General features: G+C 35.0%; 1 protein-coding gene across 3 annotated transcripts in view; it reads right to left on the minus strand.

The window, feature by feature from the left end:
• Tcs3 (Probable tRNA N6-adenosine threonylcarbamoyltransferase Tcs3) overlaps window positions 1–23,424 on the minus strand; it is a 72,692-nt gene extending 49,268 nt beyond the window's left edge. The window contains exon 1 of one of the 3 annotated variants that reach the window (XM_089096222.1): window positions 23,394–23,424. In XM_089096222.1, coding sequence (XP_088952348.1) covers window positions 23,394–23,409 — 16 coding nt within the window. In that variant the 5' untranslated portion in view covers window positions 23,410–23,424. Of the gene's footprint in view, window positions 1–12,952; window positions 13,455–14,252; window positions 14,380–23,393 lie in introns of those variants that run through there. The other 2 variants (XM_089096221.1, XM_089096224.1) reach the window with 2 other exon arrangements.
• Window positions 23,425–23,778: the final 354 nt, after the last annotated feature.

Below are 23,778 nucleotides of genomic sequence, written 5' to 3' on the forward strand. Positions count from 1 at the left end.
CTTCTAAGATTTGATGAGAGGGATGGTCAATTCATAATAAGGCAATATGGCAATACTGCTGCTGCTAGTAGTACTACCGCTATTCAATACTATTACCAGTAATATCAATACTACTACTGTGACTACTATTACGACTATGCCTAAGGGTATGTAGGTGAAATGTTCAAGGAATTTCAAGGGTGGAAGGTGAAATGAATCACAAGGTGCTGTCTTTATGCTGGTTTTCACAGGGGTGTAACAGCAATATCTTAGGAACAGTTAGGTGTACGAAGCTGAAACAAACAGGGCTTATTGTAAGGGATGTTGAACTAACCCAAAGAAAATATTTGCATCCTATTGTTACTGCTTCTCATACTACTACTACTGTTACTATACTGCTACTAATGGCTATCAGTACTACTACTGGTAGCCTACTGCTACTAATGTTGCTACAGTCATTGCTACTGCGCAATCTAAGGGCATTAAGATGAAGCTTTTAAGGAATATTCAGGCAGATGTTGAACTGAATTAAACAAACTATGAGCATGTTTACTTTCAAAAAGGTGACAAAGTAATATCTGAAGAACATCTTATATTATTAAGTTAGAAATTTAAGGGTCAGTTGTGGGGGTTTTGAACTAGCCAGAAGGCACTATGTGCATACTTTTAATACTACCACTACAGTCACTGTAGCTAATGATGCTGAGGGTATTAAGGTTAAAATATTAGGGAACGTTTTGGAAGTTTCAATTAAACAAAAAAACCGTATGCATGCAGGTTTTCAAAAGGGCATTTAAGCAATATCATAGGCAGCACCACTCTATAATAGCTGGAAATATCATTGAAACTTTTAAAAGAGCTAATTCAATTCAAAATTAAAAGTTCTGGTATCCTTTTAAGAGTAAAAAGAGATTGGAGGGCAAGCAGCCCTTCTCTCGAGCCCATTCATTTTCCAAACACATTCAGTCAAAATTTTGAGACAACTATTTTGTTCAGCATAGTTCAGCATAGTCCAGCAACTATGTCTTTAGGGACATTGGGCCTGTCAACCCCCAAAATTATGCAATTGACCCATTATGCTTTGAAACTAAATGTTGCTTTAAACTAAATCAAAAGGAATTGTGTTTATGGTTGCCAATAAGATACCTCAGCAATATATTGAGAACTGGGGGGTATTAAGTTGAAAATTTTGGGGCTACTACTATTACTACTTCTCCTTTCAAAAATTTAAATAAACCTAAAGAGTGTAAGTGTGTTTAGGTTGTCAAAGAGCACAGATAGAATCTCTTGGGAATGATATTAAGTTGTTTTTTTTAAGTGAACTTCAGGAGTTATAAAATTAAATTAAAAAATACTGTTTGTGTCAGGATTCAAAATTGCTCAAAAAGTATCTCCAATGTACAAACAGCAACCCAAAATATGAATTCTTATAAAAAAAAAGCTGAAAAGACATAAAATACTTCTTTCTTCCATGAAAAAGACTATAAGCGGCAACGCTATAGCGTTGCCTACAGTAAAGGCAATACAGCTCCAATGTTTTATTTTTTTTTATTTTTTTCTTCCAGAGGCACTTCATATGGAAGGAGTCGTCACGTAAACTTCGGAATGGGCTCATTCTATTGGAAATCAGAAGTTTTAGTGCCCTTTTTCAGAGTAAAAAGTGATTGGAGGACAACTAGCCCCCCCCCCCCCCAGGGCGTTTTTGCCCAAATGAATCAGATAAAAATTTTGAGATAGACATTTTGTTAAAAATAGTTCAAAGATCATATAACAGAAACTCACGTGTTGACAAAAGCACCCAGGCCTCGGGGGAAGGCGCTGTAAGTTATACCCTGGGGGCAAATATGGTTCTTTTAGAAGGGAGGAGTGCTCTTATAAACTTCAGAGAGGGCTTATTTGATTGGAAACTGAAAGTTATAGTTAACTTTATAAGATTCAAAAGAGATTGGAGGGCAACTAGCCCTCCCCCCTCCACGCCCTTTTTTCTCAAACCCATCCACTATGAATTTTGAGATAGCCATTTTTTTTTAAATAGTTCAAAGATCATATAACAAACACTCTGGGGTCATCAAAATCCCCAGGGCACGGGAGCAGGCGTTGTAAGTTATGTCCTGGAGGCATATATGGTTTTTATGGAAGGGATGCTCTTATAAACTTCAGAGAGGGCTAATTTGATTGGAAATTGAAAGTTATAGTTCACTTTTCTAGAGTCAAAAGAGACCGGAGGGCCACTATCCCCCCCTCCACACCCTTTTTTCCTCAAACCCATCTGATAAGAACTTTGAGACAGCCATTTTTTTTAAAATAGTTCAAAGATCATGTAATGAAAACTCTGAAATCAACACAGCCTTCCAGGACCTGGGGCAGGCATTGTAACTTATGCCATGGGGGCATATATGGTCCTTATAGAAGGAATGCCTGTATAAACTTCAGAGAGGGATCATTTGATTGGAAATTGGAAGTTCTAGTTCAGGTTTTGAGAGTCAAAAGATATTGGAGGGCAACTACCCCCCCCCGCGCTCTTTTTCTCCAAATGCATCCGATAAAAATTTTGAGATAGCCATTTTTTAAAAACAGTTCAAAGGTTCAGATAAAAAAAAAACTCCGGTGTCGATACAAACCCCAAGGCCCGGGGACAGGCGTTCTAAATTATGCCGTGGGGGCATATATGGTTCTTATAGAAGGGATGCTTGTATGAACTTCATAGAGGAAATTTGATTGGAAATTGAAAGTTCTAATTCACTTTTTAAGAGTCAAAAGAGATCGGAGGACCACTAGACCACACACTCTTTTTTCCTCAAACCCATCTGATAAGAGCTTTGAGAAAGTTCAAAAATTAGATAACAAAAACTCCAGTGTCGAAACATCACCCCTGGGCCGGGGGGGGGGGGGCGGGCTAGTATGTTGTTCCTACGAAAGGGATGCTTATACAAACTTCAGAAAGGACTCATTTGATTGGAAATTGAAAGTTCTAGTTCCCTTTTTAAGAGTCAAAAGAGATCCGAGGGCAACTAGCCCCCCCCCCCACCCCCTTTTTTCCCCAAACCCATCAGACAAAAAATTTAGGATAGCCATACTGTTAAAAATAGTTCAAAGGTCAGATAAGAAAACTCCTGTGTCAACGCGAATCCCCCCCCCGGGCCCGGGGCAGGCGTTGTAAGTTATGTTCTGGGGGCATATATGGTTCTTATGGAAGGGATGCTCGTATAAACTTCATTGAGGGCTCATTTGATTGGAAATTGAAAGTTCTAGTTCACTTTTTAAGAGTCAAAAGAGATCAGAGGGCAACTATCCCCCCCTCCACGCCCTTTGTTCCACAAACCCATTCAATAAGAACTTTGAGATACCCATTTTTCTAAAAATATTTCACAGATGGTATAACAAAAACTCTGGGGTCAACACAATCCCCCAGGGCCCGGGACAGGCGTTGTAAGTTATGCCCTAGGGGCATATATGGCTGTTATGGAAGGGATGCTCGAATAAACTTCAGAGAGAGGTCATTTGGTTAGAAATTGAAAGTTATAGTTCAGATTTGAAAAGTCAAAAGACATCGGAGGGCAACAAGCCCCCCATGCCCCTTTTCCCCAAATGCATCCGATAAATATTTTGAGATAATCATTTTGTTAAAAATAGTTCACAGGTCAGATAACAAAAACTCCAGTGTCAATACAACCCCCCAGGCCACGGGGACAGGCGTTGTAAATTATGACCTGAGAGCAAATATGGTTCTTATGGAAATGATGGTCATAAAAACTTCAGAGGGTACATCTGATTGGAAATTGAAAGCTCTAGTTTAATTTTTAAGAGCCAAAAGAGATCCGATGGCAACTAGCCCCCCCCCCTCACGCCCTTTTCCCCCAACTGGGGTGTTGTAAGTTGTCTCCTGGGGGCATTTATAGTTCTTATTGAAGGGATGCTCGTATAAACTTTAGAGAGGGTTCATTTGAATGGAAATTGGAAGTTCTAGTTCACTTTTTAAGAGTCAAAAGATATCGGAGGTAAACTAGTCCATCCCACACCCTTTTTTTCAAACCCATCCAATACGAATTTTGAGATAGCCATTTTCTTAAAAATAGTTTTAAGGTCAGATAATAAAACTCCGGTATCGACACAACCCCCCAGGGCCCAGGGTCAGGCGTTATAAGTTATGCTCTTGGGGCATATATGGTTCTTACAAATTTTGAAGTAGCTATTTTTTAAAATAGTTCAAACATCAGATACCAAAAACTCTGGGGTGGACACAACCCCCCAGAGCCCAGGGGCAAGTGTTTTAAGTTATGCCCCTGGAGGCATATAAGGCTTTTTACGTAATGGGTGGTCATATCATCTTTGAAGGTTGCTCATTTGATTAGAAATTGGAAGTCCTAGTTCATTTTTTAAGAGTCAAAAGAGATCCGAGCTCAACTAGCCCCCCCCCTCTAGCCCTTTTCCCCAAATCCATCCAATATAAATTTTGAGATAGCCATTTTTTAAAATAGTTCAAACATCATATAACAAAAACTCCAGGGTCGACACAAACCCCCAGAGCCCAGGGGCAGGTGTTTTAAGTTATTCCCCGGAGGCGTATAAGGTTCTCACTTAAGGAGGGGTCGTATAAACTTTGAAGCTGGCTCATTTGATTAAAATTGAAAGTTCTAGTTACCTTTATATGAGTCAAAAGTTAACAGATGGCATGTACCCCTCCCCCTAACACAAACACCCTCTTTTCCCTAAATGCATCAAATGAAAATTTTGAGGCACCCAGTTTGTTTGAAATAGTCCAACAATAAGATAACAAAACTTTGTTGTCAACATAAACCCCCCCCCCCTCCCCCAGAGCCAGAGTTGTAACTTATGCTGCAGGGCATATAAGGTTTTAATGGAAGAGGTGGTCATATAAACTTTGGAGGAGATTAAAATAATTATAAATTGAAAATTCTAATTCACCTTTTAAGAGTCAAAAGTGATCCGATGGCGACTAGCCCCCCCCCCCCATCCCTCTCAACCGTCTTTTCCCAGATGCATCCGACGAAAATTTTATATAGCCATTTTGTTAAAAATAGACCAAAGATAATATAACAAAACTCCAGGGATAAAACAGCCCCCCCCCCCAGAATCCGAGGGCCAATTTTGTAAAATGTGTCCTGGGGGCATAAAAGTTTTTTATGGAAGGGATGGTTGTATAAAATTCGGAGTGGGCTTATTTAATTGTAAATCATAATTTCTAGTGCCATTCTCAAGAGTCAAGTGATCAGAGGGCAACTAGCCCCCCCCCCCTCCAAGGCCCTTTTTCCCTCAAATGCATCCAATTAAAATTTTGAGATAGCTATTTTGTTCAAAATAGTTTAAAGATCAAATAATAAAAACTCGTGGGGTCGACACATCCTCCCAGAGCCCTGGCAAGTGTTGTAAGCTATTCCCCGAGGGCATATAAAGTTATATGTAAGGGGTGGTCTTATAAACTTAATAGATGGCCAGTTTGATTGGAAGTTCAAAGTTCTAGTTACCTTTTTAAGAGTCATTAAAAGTGATCGGAGGGTATCCACCTCTCCCCCCTACATATTTTTCCCCAAATACATCCAATAGAAACTTTGAGATAACCATTTTGTTCAAAATAGTCCAAAATTCAAATTACTATAAATTAGGGGTTGAGGAATCCTCCATAGCACCTGGGACAAGAATTATAAATTATGTGAGTTGTAGGCTCTTAAGAATCAAAAGTGACCAACAAGTAACAGCCCCCCCCCCTTTTGCCTTTTTCTCCAAATGCATCTTACCAAAATTTTGAAATAGCCATTTTGTTCAAAATAGTCCAAAATGCAAATTACTATAAATTAGGGGTTGAGAAATCTTCCCTAACCCCGGGGCAAGGATTTTAACTTATGTAAGTTACCCATTATTAAATATCAGTATATATATATATATATATATATATATATATATATATATATATATATATATATATATATATATATATATATATATATATATATATATATATATATATATATATATATATATATATATATATATATATATATATATATATTTATATATATATATATATATATATATATATATTATATACTTATATATATATATATATATATATATATATATATATATATATATATATATATATATATATATATATAGGCTATATATTGAATTGACAATGCACATTCATTTGTATTCTTTTCAGTAAAGTGCAAATTTTGTTCTGGCCTTGGGAAGGCATAGGGTTTTGAGCCCAACTTATGTTAATATCTGCTAGTTTTGAGTTTGACTCGGTTATTTATTGTAATTTCTGTTCGTTTTGGGTTTCATTTATTTATCGATGCTGATTTGTGGTAGTTCCACGCTTGGTAGATTATTTGATTTTATTTTTGCTCATTTTTTGTTTAATGGAGTTCTTTGGAATTAGCATTAACATGGAGGGGGATTAGTTGCCCGCCAATCGCTTTCGACTATTAAAAAGGGCCCTTTCTATTTAAAATCGAATGAGTCCTTTTCGAAGTTCCCACAACTCCTTCGATACGAAGTGCCCTGGTCTAAACAACAACAACAACAAAAAAATAATACATTATGCACATATCAATCTTTACTATAAAAATTTCAAACCTTCCAATGACTTTCGACTATTAAAAAGGGCACTAAGCCTTTCGATTTCCAATCGAATGAGCCCTTTTTGAAACGAAAACGCTTTCTATAAACACCTTATATGCCCCCAGGGCATAAATTACAACCCTTACCCTAAGGGTTGTTAGGGTGGTTGTCATCCTCTAAGACCTAATTTCCAGAACTTTCAACTACGTTAAACAAAATGGCTATCTCAAAATTTTGATTGGATGTGTTTGGGGAAATGGTGGGTGTGAGAGGGGCATTAGTCGCTGACCAATCACTTTCAACAATTAAAATGGCACTAGCCCTTTCAATTTCCAATCAAATGAGCCCTTTTGAAGTATCTACGACAACACTTTCAATAAAAACATTATATGTCCCCAGGGCATAACTTACAACCCTTGCCCTGAGGGCTGGGGGGGGGGTGTTGTCATTCTGAAAGACCTAATTTCCAGAACTTTCTACTACGTTGAACAAAATGGTTATCTAAAAATTTTGATTGGATGTGTTTGGAGGAAGGGTGGGCGTGAGAGGTGGGTTAGTTACCCTTCAATCACTTGCGACTATTGAAAAGGGCACTAGCCCTGTCAATTTCCAATTGAATGAGCCCCTTTTGAAGTTTTACAACAATTCTATCTATAAAAACCTTATATGCCCCCAGGGCATAACTTACAGCCTTTACCCTGGGGGCTCTGGGGGTTTGTCATCCTTAAATACATCATTTCCAGAACTTTCAACTACGTTATACAAAATAGCTATCTCTAAACTTTGCATGAATTTTTTTGGGAAATGGTGGGCGTGAGAGGGGGGTTAATTACTCTCCACTCAGTTTTGACTATTAAAAAGGGCAATTTCAATTTCCAATCAAATGAGCTCTTTTTGAAATTTCTACGACAACTTTCTATTTAAACCTTATATGCCCCCAGGGCATAACTTTCAACCCTTGCACTGAGGGCTCTGAGGGGGTTATCATCCTAAAAAACCTAATTTCGAGAAAATTCAACTACATTGAACAAAAAGGATATCTCAAAATTTTCATTGGATGTGTTTGGGAAAATGGTGGGCGTGAGAGGGGCGTTAGTCGCTCATCAATCATTTTCAACTATTAAAAAAGCCACTAGACCTTTCAATTTCCAATTGAATGAGCCCTTTTGAAGTTTCTACGACAACACTTTCAATAAAAACCTTGTATGCCCCCGGGGCATAACTTACAACCCTTACCCTGAGGGCTGTGGGGGGGGGGGAGGGGGGTTGTCATCCTTAAATCATATTAAAAAATAAACATGCCCAAAATAACCGTGAGAGGGGGGTTAATTGCCCTGCAATCACTTTCGACTATTAAAAAGGCACTAGCCCTTTGAATTTTCAATCGAATGAGCCCTTTTTCAAGTTTCTACGACAAAGCTTTCAATAAAAACCTTATATGCCCCCAGGGTATAACTTACAACCTTAGCCCTGAGGGCTCTGGGGGGAGTGTCATCCTTAAAGACCTAATTTCCAGAACTTTCAACTACGTTGAATAAAATGGCTATCTGAAAATTTTGATTGGATGTGTTTGGGGAAAAGCTAGCGTGAGAGGGAGGTTAGTTGCCCTCAAATCACTTTCGACTATTAAAAAGGGCACTAGCCCTTTGAATTTCCAATCGAATGAGCCCTTTATTCAGTTTCTACAACAAAGATTTCAATAAAAACTTTATATGCCCCGAGGGCACAACTTATAACCCTTGCCCTGAAGACTGTTGGGAGTGTCCTGCTGAAAGGTATAATTTCTGAACTTTAAACTGCGTGGAACAAAATGGCTATCTCAAAATTTTGATTGGATGTGTTTGGGAAAATGGTGGGCGTGGAAGGAGTGTTAGTTACCTTCCAATCAATTTTGACTATTAAAAAGGGCACTAGTCATTTCATTTCCAATTGAATGAGCCCTTTTTGAAGTTTCTACAACAACGCTTACTATAAAACCTCATATGCCCCCAGGGCATAAATTACAATGAGGGTTGCCATGCCATGCCATGGCCTTGCCATGAGGGTTGTGAGGGGTTGACATCCTCAAAGACCTAATTTCCAGAACTTAAAACTACGTTGAATAAAATGGCTATCTCAAAATTTTGATTGGATGTGTTTGGGGAAAAGGTGGGCGTGAGAGGGGGGATAGTTGCCCTCCAATTAGTTTCGACTATTAAAAAGGGCGCCAGCCCTTTCAATTTCCAATCAAATCAGCCTTTTTTGAAGTTTCTACAATAACACCTACTATAAAAACCTTATATGCCCCCAGGGCATATAAAGACCTAATTTACAGAACTTAAAACTACGTTGAATAAAATGGCTATCACAAAATTTTGATTGGATGTCTTTCGGGAAATAGTGGGCGTGGAAGGGGTTTTAGTTGCCTTTCATCTATTAAAAAGGGCACAAGCCACTCCAATTTCCAATTGAATGAGCCCTTTTCGAAGTTTCTCTGACAACTTCTTTGATACAAAGTGCCCTGCAATAAAGGAATAAATAATACATTGTGCCAATACTGTTCTTATATGCCCCTAGGGTATACCTTAAAACCCTTGCCCTGAGGGTTGTGGGGGAGTGTCCTCCTCAAAAACATATTTTCTACCTGGAAACCATCTATGCTGAACAAAATGGCTATCTCAAAATTTTTATTGGCTGTGTTGGGGAGAATGATGGGCATGGGGGGGGGGGCTATTTGCCCTCCAATCACTTTCGACTGTTAAAAAGGGCACTAGCCACTTCAATTTCCAATCGAATGAGCCCTTTTCGAAGTTTCTATGATAACTCCTTTGATACGGAGTGCCCTGGTATGAAAAAAAAAGAAAAATAAAAATAAACAATACAATTGTGCCAACATTGTTCTTTACTTAGGCAGCGCGATTGCACTGCCTATGATAATTAGGAGATCAGAATTCAAAGACGAGTGAGAATCGGATTAAGAATTGGTTGTTAGACTGCAGTCATCTTCAGAGAGTAGGGGTTAAGTAGTTCTAATGAATAGTATCTTCACTACAAACAAGAGTATGGCTACTGTCTGTTTTCCTAACTGTAAAAGTATCATTCTCTTACTTAAATAACCAATTTCCTTACTTAGAATTATCATTATTTTACTTAAATGGCTACAAAGTTTGGCAAAATTAGTTTTCCTTTTTTTTATTATAATAATTTGGAGAACAGAGTTCAAACAGAAGTGAGAATTGGATTAAGGATTGATTGTTAGACTGCAGTCATTTTCAGGGAGTAGGAGCTATGTACTTTGTACTTCAATTGGATCGTGTCTTCACTGCAAACAAGAGTATGGTTACTGCCCGTTTTTCTAATGGTAAAAGTATAAGGCCTACTGCATATTTGGCGCTTTTTCTAACAGGAATTATATTACAAATATTTTCTTTCGTTCTTATTACAACAATGAAAATTGCAGTGAAACCAGACCAGGATTTACCGACAGGCCCACTAGACCCTATGGCTTTCACTATTCCCAAAGTTTTCAAAATTTCCCTGAAAATCTTGCAAAAATGGAGCAGCAAAAATGCTTAAGCCTAGAGGCGTCAAAGCTTTAAATCTGGCCAGGGTGAAGCAATTCTTGAGCTGGTGAGCTTTCAGCAATTAATGTCACTATATATCCAATATTCAGTCAAATTTATTAGTTCTTACCAAAACTGTTAACTTATTTTGGAATAAAAAATATTTTGAAATATGGAATTTTGAAAAACATGAAACTTTGGAAAACAAAATGAACAGAAACTAATAAAAAAAAACTTTCCGAAAAAGAATTTTTCTACAGAAAAGTAAAGGCCATATTGAAATTAAGATCAGAAGAAATAGAAACCTTCAATAACTCAAACTCAAAACAACCAGAAATTACTATTAAAGAATAAATAAAACCCAAAACAAAAAGAAATAAAATAAACAATCATAGCAAAAAAACATACAACAGGTACTAATACAAATAAATAAATAATCTCGAAACAAGTAAAGCTTAAGTTGGATATGCAAATCAAGCTTAAAATGAACAAATATATTTTTCTATTGAGGCATAAATGAAACCCAAAACAAACAGATATTAAATAAACAACCACAGCAAACAAACAAACAATAGTTATTAGTATAAATGAGTAAAAAAATCTTAAGAAACTTAAAATGAAAATGCAAATCCAGCTTGAAAGAAACAAAAATCTCTACAAAGAGTAGTTTGGGTTTTGCCTCCTTCTTTCACTGTAAAAGTCTAAAAGCTACTGTGTCATTGGCAATTTACTGAAAATGAATTATATTACGAAAAATTTCTTTTGTACTTACTACAACATCAAAAATAAACATAAAAATTACAGTAAAATTAAATTTCGAAACGATGAGCTTTCAGCAATTAATATCATTATATATCAAATATTTTGTTTAATTTTAAGAGTTCATTTCAAGACAATCTAAGACAAATGTAGCTTCACTACAAACAAGAGTTTGGATACTGCCCCTTTCCCTAACTGTAAAAGTCTAAGGCCTACTACGTCATTGGTGATTCACTGAAAACGAATTATATTACAAATATTTTCTTTTCCAGTTATTGCAGCATTGAAAATGAAAATAGAATTACAGTGAAATAAAATCTTGGACTGATGATCTATCAACAATTAATAGCATTATATACAGAAGATTCAGTTTGATTTTATTTGTACTTTTGAAGATGGTTCAAGATATATATAGTTTTCACTAAAACGCCAATGATGCAGTGGGTTTTAGACTTTTACAGCAAAAGAAGGAGGCAAAACCCAAAATCTTCTTTGCAGAGATTTTTGTTTCAAGCTGGATTTGCACATTTGATTTAAGTTTCACTCGTCTTAAGATTTACTTACTCATTTATATTAGTAACTATTGTTTGTTTGTTTGCTATGATTGTTTATTTAATTTCTGTTCATTTTGGGTTCCACTAATGCCTCAATAGCTTTTTTTGCATTTCAACTTAAGCTTTGCTTATTTTGAGATTTATTTATTCATTTATATCAGTACATATTGTATGTTTTTTTGGTATGATTTGTTTTCACTGTTAAGATTTCAAGTCTTAGTTGTCAGCTAATAGCCACAAATCTGATATTTCTCTCATATCTGAAAATCTTTTTCAGACCTGACCATAGTTGGGTCTATTACCACACCAAGAAAATATATTTGGTTTTGAGGTTTGGAAGTTTTAAATGGACTATGTTTATAAAATAAATGACAAAATTTGTGAAAAAATCACAAATATGAAAAAAAGAGCTGAATTTCTGTACAATACTATCTTTAGCTACTTAATATTAGCTACACTAATGTTAGCTACTGGTTACATCTCTATAGTAGTTTATCTTGCTCAGGCTAAGCTGATTATCTCCAAGTCAACACAAAAAACCAGTTTTGTAACAGATCAAGAACAAAGTGTGGTCTCTATACCATGTAAGTATCAAAATCTGAAGTTCTAGGGCCCCTTTTAAGGGAAAAAAAGATATTGAAGGGGAACCAGCCCCCACTCAGGCCCCCTTTTCCCCTAAGTTATCTGATCAAAATGTGGGTAAGTTGTTTGATTGGGCAAAAATACTTTATTGAAAAAAAAAGAACATGGATTGTCAGTTTAGTTGACATATACTGATATTTATTTCTTAAAGTTTTGATACTTTTTATTTATGAAAGTAAAACAAGTGAAAGCATTTAAACCATATTTGTTTTCAGGAAAGCACAAATTATGTTTTAGTCTTGAGAAGGCATGGGAATTATCAGCCCTACTCATGTTAATTACTGCTTGTTTTGAGTTTAACTCAGCTAGCTATTGTAATTTCTGTTTGTTTGAGTTTTTTTTTTTTTTTTTTTTTACTGATAGTGATTTATGGTAGTTTTATGCTCTGAGGATTATTTTACTTTATTTCTGCTAACTTTTAGCTTAATGGAGCTCTTCCCTTTTCTTTGGAAAACTTATTTTGTGGAAAAAGTTTTTAAAATTAATCTACTAAAAACAAATACAAGAGTTTAACCTCTGAACTCTATATTTCTACTTTTCTGTTTGTGCATTAATGTTTCAGTTCTCAACACTATGTTTCTATTTTTGTTGTTTGTTCTTTAACAGATACAAAGAACCAATTATATAGGGAAATTTACTATCAAGAAGCTGCATTTCCATAAAATCACAGATATGGTATTTTAATGTTTTGTTTATAGACAACCTTTGGAACTATACTCTTATTTTTTTACATCAGTTAGATTCTAAAATTTAAAAAATTATCAAATAATTGCAACAGCTCTGTATATCCAAAAAATGGTCAAGAAATATGCTTGTGCATGTAGAATATCAATAAGAAAATTATGGATAAACTGGATCTAACAAGCAAATGGTCTATTAACTTATGTTTACCTTGCATTTGGTAAGTTAATCATACATTCCACAAATCTACCTTGTCATGGCATAAGTTCCCATCTTGATCTATTTCTGAAGCTTTAATCATCTCACTCAACTGTTTCCCAAGGTAGCAAAAAATCTACAATTTGACCATATAGTCTTTTAACCCTTAAAAACATAGAAGGAGTAGGTTTGGAGATAGGAACTTCAGACAAATTCCAAGTTCATAATTTAGTTTTTCAATCCAAGACTGACAGTTTCATTTACCCAATATAACAAATAGTTTTTGAAAGTGTTTTTATTTAGAGATTCTTTATTGCTTTTAAGGGATTTTGAAAAATTTGCAGTGAAAACAACACAGGAGGGGCAAGCATTATGTTCCAAGTTAATGAATCTTTGGCAATACAAATTCTAAAGATCTCTTTAGAGGAGCAAATTCATAGAATAATAAATTATTGAATTTCAAAATTGTTAATGACTATTCTCTCTCTCTCTACCAGTCCACATAAATTCAATATGTCAGCTTCACCACACCTCAGATAATAAAATGAGTAACCTCAGATGAGTAGCTTCAGAGGATAAAACATTAGAATAATAGAGGGTGGTAGTAGCTAATCAGGAAACAATGGACTTAATGAACAAGCAGAACTATCTAAGAATGCCTGGATTTTTGGCTCTATTTTTCAAATTGGTTATCAGAAAATATCCAAAAAATACCAAAAACAAAAAATTTATGGCATACAACAAAAATCACATAGGAAAAATGTAATGCATTATTTGAGTCCCCATTTGTTGCTTGGCATATGTCTACTTCTAAGGTAACAATTTTATACCTGGTCTCTTCTGAACTAAACACTATAGGCTATTAGCAAAAGAGAATTAATATTCAATTACATATTTTTCTAAATTTTATGGTTACTACCATGACAATGGCCTCCTTCCCCTCCCCCCATATTGGGGTTAAATATAACCATAGGTTACATAGTCTACAAGACTTTGCTCATTTGGTGCATTATTTTCTTTTTACTTGTCTCTCATTAACAATTACTGCATAATGCAACACAATACCAATTTGAAATAAGAAATAACAGCAAAAGCCACTTTTTGTATGTAGCCTAGGACTAAAACTGGCTCATTGGGGCAGGCTGGAACACAACTGTTGCAGCAGAAATATGAATCATGCATGTTTATTCAGACCTTTGGAGTAGCCATTGTAATATCAGAAGAGCAGTATTTTTGTTTTTATTCCCATTGATTAGACCTACTCATAATATGCAGGTTAGTGATGCTTCACTAGCCTGTTAGCCTACTATACCTTCCCCAGGTGGTGTTACATATGTTTTACGGGGGTTGGCTAAAACTACGTTGTTTTTCATAATCCCTATTCCAATTTTATTTGCACTTCCTTCCATTCCTAAGCATACAACCATTGTTTTATCAATAAGTCAGGAATTTTGTATTTAAATGGTTTGCCTAAATTCAAGCACAGCGCTTCCTTCCAGGCGAGCCAAATCTATTTCAAGTTTATAATAATAAAGACAAAAAAAGAAGCAATGTGTAGGGTGTTGCTAGTTTTTGCTATTGATTTTGTATTATTTTTCTTTTTGAAGATTAACGTAAATTTCAAAGACACCTGAGAATTTGTGGAAGGATCAAATCTGGTGTTACTCCGAGATGACGGCAAAACTTGATCGCACAATTTTTACAGAATATGCCCTCTTTAGACCTTTCCACAAATTCTTGATTGCATTTGAAATTTACAATAATCTTTAAGAAGGATTATGATTCGTTGTGCTATAAAATGCAGAAATAATATTATAATACCAGAAATTAAATAATGTGACTGCTTTCCTTCAAAAATTGACTGAATTTTTGTGTAGCACTCAATTTAGTTAAAATTTAACATTATATAGAATTTCCCATGTATTCTCAGTACCATTTCACAACGATTTCTAATTTTCCTTGTGAACAGCAGGCCAAATCAAGATCCTAAGAAAAGGCCTGTTTTTTCTGTCTTAATGAAGGTTAGAATTCAAAATAGTTTGTAATAAATAAGCTGAAAAAATAAACCAAACAGAAACAAGGTTACATTCTTATAGACCTTGCGTAATACGATATCGTATGTGAACTTTGTAAAGATGAAATCACCAATATGAGAAATTTAATTTTGACTATAATTTCAAAGATTCAACTTGTGGTGATTTCAAAGCTTGATTTGACCATTATTTTGACTTCACAAATGCCTTTTATTTGATCTCTGGATGTGTCAAGTTGATCTCCATTTGCTTATTTTGTTACTACTTCAATTTGGTGGCAGCAACTTTCGTATGTTTGGCTTGCTTGATTTTGAGGGAATTTGATTATTGCATTCAGTTAAGTTTTGTGCTGCTGACAGCACAGCCATTTGTTTGCTAGCACTTTTCGTTATAAACTATTTCTAATGTAGGACGCTGTTCAGGTATTGTGAGATGTCTACCGGTCTCCACTCCATTATGAACTCCTTCCTGTTCTTGGAGGGGAAACCCTGCCATTGTGGACACATAATGAAGAAGGAGTGAATGTTTTATCAGTTTTTCTGACCATAGCTCTCAATGTAAACAGTGTTTTAGAGTGACACCCGCTGAGGAGATTATGGTTTTTAAAATGACACAGCTTTGCACTGAGTATCAATTGTTTTGGGTTTTTCTGAGGGGTGGTTTAATGTCTCCCTGGCTATGTAATTTATAATGGTAGCCTCTTCACCATGGTGATAGTATACTATTTGTGGGCATGAATGTATTGTGTATCAGTGGTAATAGACCTGAGATTAACTTTTCAAGAAGCTGACCCTCGTGAATAGCAGAGCATTGACAAATATTAAAAATTACTTACTGAGGATAGAGGGACAATATAAGGACAGCGTGAGCAGGGGTTTATCCTCTATGCTTTTGCCTACTTCCTCCAGACTCTGAAAAACGCCTTTTTTTGGTATTATCGTTGAAAAAATAATGGAGGTACGTCCCCCCCACCCGCCGGTATTTTTGTGAATTAACCCCGCTGAACAAGAAGGATCCAGAGAGAAAAAAATCCCATACAAATTATAGCCCAGGAATTCTTTTCAATCCGGTCGTAAGCCAGCTTAAACAATCTGCATAAACTTGAGAAAGAATTTTGCTCCCTAGTTCTTAGTCTGCATTGTAGAGACTCGTTGCATTTTTTAAGGCCATAACAATTTTATTATTTTTATATAATCCAACTTGAAGACATATCCGCACTATTTTATAAATATATTGTATATTTCCTTACTCCACTTTGAATTGTATTTTATAATGGGTCATAAACAAAGCATTATTATTATTTTGACTGATAAATTCAGTTATTTTCCAATGGACTTCTTTAGAGTTTTAGAATTCATCTCTTATGGTTAGGAAACATAAGATTCGTTTAGTTAAACGCAAGCTTAGTGCAGTTACTGAAGCTTTTCTTGTTAAGTTTTAAATTTTATGTTTTATACATGCAAACTATTAGTAGTTTGAAATCATTACATTTTGCAAATATCTTCTGTAGGATTAGAATGGAAGCGTTTTTGTTTGAAAAGAATATTTCGGCTGTACCACGTAATTTCAGCTATTACTTTGTCTTTGTATATCTTGTAAAATTCAGCATACAGATAAGAAAACTACTGTTGTAAACATATATCTTCTCTAACTATAAAAACAAGCTTAAATCTTCAGTTATATGATCAACCACAAAAACTGCGCTTCAATGTGTGTGCGTCCCCAAACTTAGACCACTCAGGTCCAACACGCGGTTCGACACAGGTTGTGCAGATTATCGTTTTGAGTGCCGTGTTCACCATTGGGAAACGTATTCTCAGAACCCGTGTTCAACCATGCTATTCTGGCGTATTAAAATTTTGAGCAACCCGTCTCTAACACGCTTGGAACCCGACGTTTAAAACGTTATAAAGTTTTGCAGGACTCAACACGGAGAACCTGAAAACGATTTTTGTTGAACATGCTTTGACCCCCGGTGCCTGAAAACACGACTTAAGATGCATCATTGTCACCATACTTATGTGCAACTAAATTTCCATAGACAGACTTTTTTTTTATAAAATGTTAGCTATTTTCTTAAAAATTTACGTACATAATGTTTGGAATTTTTGAGTCGAAGCATTTGTAAAAACACAAGAATTATTTTCTTATTATTATTTTATCTATTTTTTCTTACAAAGCATAAGACATTGATTTTTTAGTTGCCAGTTCTTTTGCAATTCCTGAAGTGTTTTATCGTTCTGTTTCAAAGCTCTGGAGTTGACTATATTAAAGATCCACGTGGCTTCCTTGTGTTATTTATTTCCATATCCACCTTTATATGGAAAATCAAAGGAATTTAGTAAAATATATGCAACACAAATATAATGCCTAAAAATTAGGAATATAAATTCTACATTTACACAATGAATTGCTAAAAAGGGAAAAGGGGGAGAAAGGGATGATATTCACTTATTTAATGTTTCAATTATGTAGGAGGTTCTTCTAAATATTTGTGATGGACTGTGATGCATCAATTGCCATTCAAATGAGGGCCCCCGTCCAAAGTTTCTACGAACGCTCCCACTGCAGCTGAAATTTGTCACCCCTCCCTTTTTTAAGAATGCCCAAAAAATTTTAATAAATGTCTCTTTAGGTATGACATGGTCCCCATAGCCTCTTTGGGAAGAATCGTAAACAGAATAGATGCAGTCCATTAAAATGTATTATGTGTTATTTGTTCACTGGCAACTTTGAATGAAGGATTGATAATAGAAACTTTGGATGGGGCTTATTTGATTCGAAATTAATGCATCACAAAGATACGAAAGAAATTTTTCTCCTACATAATTGGAATGTTTAATAAGAAAATTTCCTCCCACTCTTTCATTTGCCCCTTTTACCACTTACTGTGTAAAGCTTATTTTGCTAATTTTTGGACATTTTATTTGTGTTATCTATATTTTACTTAATTTCTCTAATTTTGTTCAAATCTTCTGTGCATGACATACATTGTTTTTAATTAGTTTTAAAGTATTTTCTGGTTTTCTTTTTGTTCAGCTCGAATTTGGCTCTATTTGAGCTCGTAATAGATTTTCTGAAATAAATATTGTCTAGCCATGCCTTAAATTAAAAATTGGTCATAAGGCTCCTCCACTTGTGAAGTCCTGGTTTCATTTGCTTATATGATTATTTATTTAAAAAAATTCTCAAAAAAACAGTTTTTCAAAGAAAAAGAAAGAGCCGTATTAAGTCTAGAACGAGCAGAAATAAAATCAGCTTAGGTTTAAAACTTAAAACTATCAGCAGCCAATATGGCTAAATAAAAGAAGCCCAAAACAACCCGAAATCGATAGAAGACCAAATAAATAAATAAATAAAAACTGTTTTTTGAGAACCGAAAACGAAGAGAAATTGAAATAAATAATCATATCAAATATGAAGATAAGCACCAGTGCTATGCAATAACAAATGAATACCAAACGGTACACATATTAAAATGAATGGTCAGTTCAAATTAAAAGAAATTTCAACAAACAAGAGTAGGACTACCCCGACCCCACTTTCCGTCTAAAAGCCATAACATCATTTACAACTTTGCTGAAAACGCTTTGTATTTTGATGAGCAATGCTCTAGCATTGCCTACAGTATAAAGGCACGAGGCTTTGATGTAGGGTAGGGCTGGTCATAAGGGCTGATCGTGTAAACTTTAGAAGACGGCTCAATCAATCGGAAACTGAAAGTCCTAGTGCCCTTTTTAAGAGTAAAAAGTTTTCGGATTGCATCCAGGCCCCCTTCTGTACCCTTTTTTCCTCAAATACATCCGATAAAAATTTTGAGATAGCCTTTTTGTTGAAAATAGTCTAGAGGCCAAAGAACTGTGTCTTAAGAGTTTACATGACCTTACACAGCCCCCAGGACAAGAGCTATAAGTTATGCAAGTTGCCCCTTGTTAACATATAAGGGTTTTTTTATTGGGAAAAGGGGTATGCTTGACCCCGGGGGCAAAATGCTTCGGGTATTAAGGTGAAATCTTAAGGAAATGTTGAGAAGAAATGTTGAAAACAATCGTGACACACTATGTGTATGCTGTATGTCAATAGAGCGCATCAGCAATGTCAAAGGAACGGCTTTTTGAAGTTTTGAAATATATTTTAAGTTAGTGGAATTTATTTTATATGTTGAGGGGGATACGATTCGCCTGGATTATGAAATATTTCATTTTTGATAATTTTTCTTAGGATTGTTGTAGCTATCCAATAACGCAAGGCCCAGCGAGAGTAGAATGAGTTAAAATGTGATGTACTAAAAAAAAAAAAAAAAAAAAAAAAAAAAAAAAAATGGTGTTATGTTTTTTTTTATAAATTAAGTAAAAAAACTTTTTCCACAAAATAAGTTATTCAAGAAAAGTAAAGAACTCCATTAAACCAAAAATGAACAAAAATAGAATCAAATCATGTACCAAGCATACAACTATCACAAATCAGTATCAATAAAAAAAAAAAACCGAAACAAACAGAAATTAAAATGAGTCAAACTCAAAACAAGCAGAAATTAATATGAGTAGGGTTCTAAGCCCCATGAGTTCTAAAAGCTAGAATATAATTTGTATTTTACTGAAAAAAATTCAAATAAATTTAGCGAAGAAAATGTGTATGGTCAGTTTAATGAACAAAATAGAATCAAATAATTTACCAAGCATACAACTACCATAAATCAGTATCAATAAAAAAATGAAACCCAAAACAAACAGAAATTAAAATATGTCAAACTCAAAACGAGCAGAAATTAATCTAAGTATGCTTCTAAACTCTATGCTTTCTATAAGCCATAATTTAATTTTGTATTTTATTCAATTTTTTTTTTTTAATGTTTTCACATTTTAAACCTTAAGAAATCGAAAACTAATCAAGATTTAAATTAATAAATATCATCATATGTACATTAAACTGAAAATGCAAATTTGTTGCAGCAAATTCATTAGAATTTTTTAGTTCTTTACTGAAAACGTTTGACACTAAGAGCTCAAAATCCTATTCTATGGCCAAAAAATTTATTCATAATTAATCATATTTCTAAAAATAACCTTGAAAGCAGTTGCGTTGTTTCAGGCGGGCAATGATTTGGAGAAAAGATGATTCTATAGCCCATGCTCTTGACTTTTTGGATGGCAGGGGCGGATCCAGGATTTTTTTTAAAAGGGGGGGGGTGCAAAATAGATTGATCCTATAAAAACAATTTAGTGGGGGGAGGCGCAAAATAGGTTTATCCGATAAACTTGCGTTAAAAGCAAGTTTAATTAAGGCAAACTTGGGTTATTTAAGTAAATTACACTACTTTGGACTACGCTAGGGGGGCCCGTGCCCCTCTCGCCAATCCCCCTGGATCCACCACTGTCGGATGAAGATCCATATTGCCCTCCCCCCGCCCAATAAACTGCTCTAGCTACATTCCTGCTTGGGAGCTCCGAATCAACTTTGTAATTCTCATTAAATATATCAGGACTACTAAGGTTATTTTTTTACATGAAAAGAATTGTCATTATAAGCTAGTCCTCATTGGAGCTTGAATTATAAGTACACATTCTCAAAAGTAGGAATTTGTAATTAGTCATGAAAATGTATCATAAATGGTATTAATTTTTTTCTTTTTCATTTTAAGTTTTCAGTTGTGTTTCTATTCTACATTCACAGAATTTTCATTGAAAATTTTCAAGAAAAATGCTACATTTTTGTCTAAATTACTACGGTGCAAAGAAATAAGCAAAGCTAGTTCATTAGATTCGGCGCGTTTTTCGTCTATAAGAGCTTAGACATTAATAATTTGATGAGTCCAAAGACAATCTATCCTTCAGAAATGCTTTAATTGCTTAGGCTATTATCTATAGGTTTAGGTGTTATCTCTTGGAAAATTCTCCAACTCCATTAAGAATACTCCCTGAGGAAAATTACCCCCTCTCTCAGTCGTAGTTGATAAATAACAGTTCAAATAGGGATAAAATCCTTTTAATAGACAGCGATGATGAAAACAGTGATAGAAATTCACAAAAATACCAGATATTTCGATCACATATACAGTGACCGTCATCAGTAGTAAAACTGATTACTTCAGTTTTAATACTGATGACGGTCACTGTATATGTGACCGAAATATCTGGTATTTTTTGTGAATTTCTATCACTGTTATCATCATCACTGTCTATTAAAATGATTTTATCCCTATTTGAACTTTTATTTATCGTCATGGAAAGGCAGTGTGGTTTCCGAAATTATCTAAGTCGTAGTTGAAGATATTTTTTTTTTTTTAATTTTGATTTTTTTTTTAATTCATGCCAAGGCTTAACTAAGACATGATGTAACCAAGACTTAATCTGAATAGGGTTCTAAACCCTATGCTTTTTAAAAGGCGGAATATAATTTGTACTTTACTGAAAAAAATCAAATGAATTTACTGAAAAAAATGTGCATTGTCAGATTAATATACATATGCTAATATTTATTCCTTTAAATCTTAATTAATTTATGATTTCTTAAAGTTATTAAAGTGAAAACATTAAAAAGAATTTTTTTAAAAGAATTGCTATATAAGAATTAAAAAGATAAAGAATAATTTTTTTTGCCATAGAATTTTTTTTTCAGAAGAAGAAAAAAAAAACACATTGTGGCCACATCGTTCTTTACTTAGGCAGCGCTAGCGCGCTGCCTATGAAAGAAATAAAGTTTTAATCGATGTAAAGAAAGCTTCAGATGTTTTGTTTACCTTTTAATAGGTTTTAAAAAATGATGATACTATGTACCTGACGAATGCCTTGACGAAGATACGCTGGGCATAAAAGGTTGGAGCTGCTTTGGTGTTTTGAAAGGGCCTAGGTTCTCTGTGCTCTGTCATAAGCTCCTTTATTTCGTCCCTATCACCAAAGGGAAATTCTGCTTGCAAGGCATCAGAGTGGACAACACAAGTTTCACAAGTTCACCTAAGCAGAACCGTGTCTTCATACGGCGCTATAGGGCGATAGGGACGGGTTATCCGGATTAAGGATTAGGGTTAATCCTTAAGGATTAACGGCCCCCGAAGAAATCATAGCTTAGTAAACGACACAGCATTGCACCTTAGATCCTAATTAATGGACATTTCCTCTGGGTTCTGTGTGTTCAGGTGGGCTTTTTGGACCGAATTACCTCTTCTTAGCTATTTTATAGAATGGCATCACCGAGCATGGAAAACCATGTAGTGATCAAGATGGTCCCAGGATTACAATGTTAAAAAAAAACCATTGTATGGGCATTTTGACTGACGAATTCAGACATTTTGAACTAGACTTGTCAGGAGCTTCACAAACCCATAGCCTAGGGGTAGAAAACATGAAATTAGGTGATATAGTTTGTTTATTCAGGCAGAAAGGATGGGGTACATAGGCAGGGAGTAGGGCTCATGATGAATCAGGAAGTTTCGAAGTCTTGCTTAGGTTAGTAAGGTACTAACAGTTTGAAACACAGCTAAGAATATTAGTGAAGCTATTTTAAGCTTGGTAGAAAATAGGAGGAGGTTTGTGCAGGGAGTATTTAAATGTTAGAACATAGGAGAATAACAGGAAAGTAAGAGAAGTAGAAAAGGCATTGAAAGATGAATTAAGGAGGTGTGAAGTAGAGGCCACAGATAAAAAAAGAATTGGATGAAATCTGGATAATTTAACCAGCCAGCATAATTGTAAGGTAGTGTACTGGCATCATAAGAGATTGCGAGGAAATGGTCAGTTTGGTCTTGTTCTATTTAAAGATAGAAACGGGTCTCAACTAATGATAAGGAATAGGTTAAGGAAAGATGAACATAACATTTTGAGAATGTGTTATACCGTGATAAAGTTTTAAGAAATAATATAGAAAAGAGTGAATAACTTTGGAATAATTTGGAAGTGAGTGAATATTTATTTTGCAAAGAAGAATTAGTGACAGTACTAAAAGGAATAAAAAATAGAATATATCTAGTGATTATAGGAAAGCTTTAATTACCCCCCCCCTCATTAGAAAATTTATAAGAGTGGGTATGGTAATTTACAGAGACAATAGCTCGGCTTTTGTAGAAAGCAAATTACTTCGTATGATGATACTTTTAAGATTTAGAGATGCTATAGATAAGGTTTTAAGATAAGAGCAGTGTGGTTTTAGGAAGGGGTGAGGATGCGTCTTATTTTCACTCTTAGTTTGATAATTGAGAAATGCTGGAATCATTAAACGCTTTAGTCCTCAGTTTTATAGATTACGGAAAAGCGTTTGGTTCACTCAATTAAAAGAGCTTCAGAGGAAATCTTATTCTTGCATGATATTTGAGATAAATGCATTAAAGTGATTAGTGCTATGTACGAGAACAATATTGTTGCCGTTAGGAAATTAGGCGACTAGCTGGTAACGAGAAGATCGATTAAATGGATAGCTTCACTTACCAGGAGTGATACTCATTTTAGTAAAGATGGTGGATGCAGTGAAAATGTGAAAAGTAGAATAGCCAAGGCTCCTGTTTTGTTTTCTCTGCCAATCAAGACTAGAATAATAAAAGCTATAGTGATGACAGAGGTCAAGTATGGTTCTGAAACATAAGAGCTTCATCGGTATAGAGCTTCATAAGACCTACATCCATGGGCGTAGGGAGGGGGGCAGGGGGGCAGATGCCCCCCTGCCCCTCCCCACCCCCCAGACCTTCAAATTTACATTAGATATGGCTGAAAAAGCATATGGTTTGGAAAAAGCAGTTGATAAAACTACATCACACTATTGACTGCCCCGCCCCCCTAGACAATATGCTGCCTAATGCTGCCTACGCCCATGCCT

The sequence above is a fragment of the Artemia sp. Qi Xiang Cuo genome, chromosome 10 (assembly GCF_049724085.1).
Source record: "Artemia sp. Qi Xiang Cuo chromosome 10, ASM4972408v1, whole genome shotgun sequence".
Lineage (NCBI taxonomy): Eukaryota > Metazoa > Arthropoda > Branchiopoda > Anostraca > Artemiidae > Artemia > Artemia sp. Qi Xiang Cuo.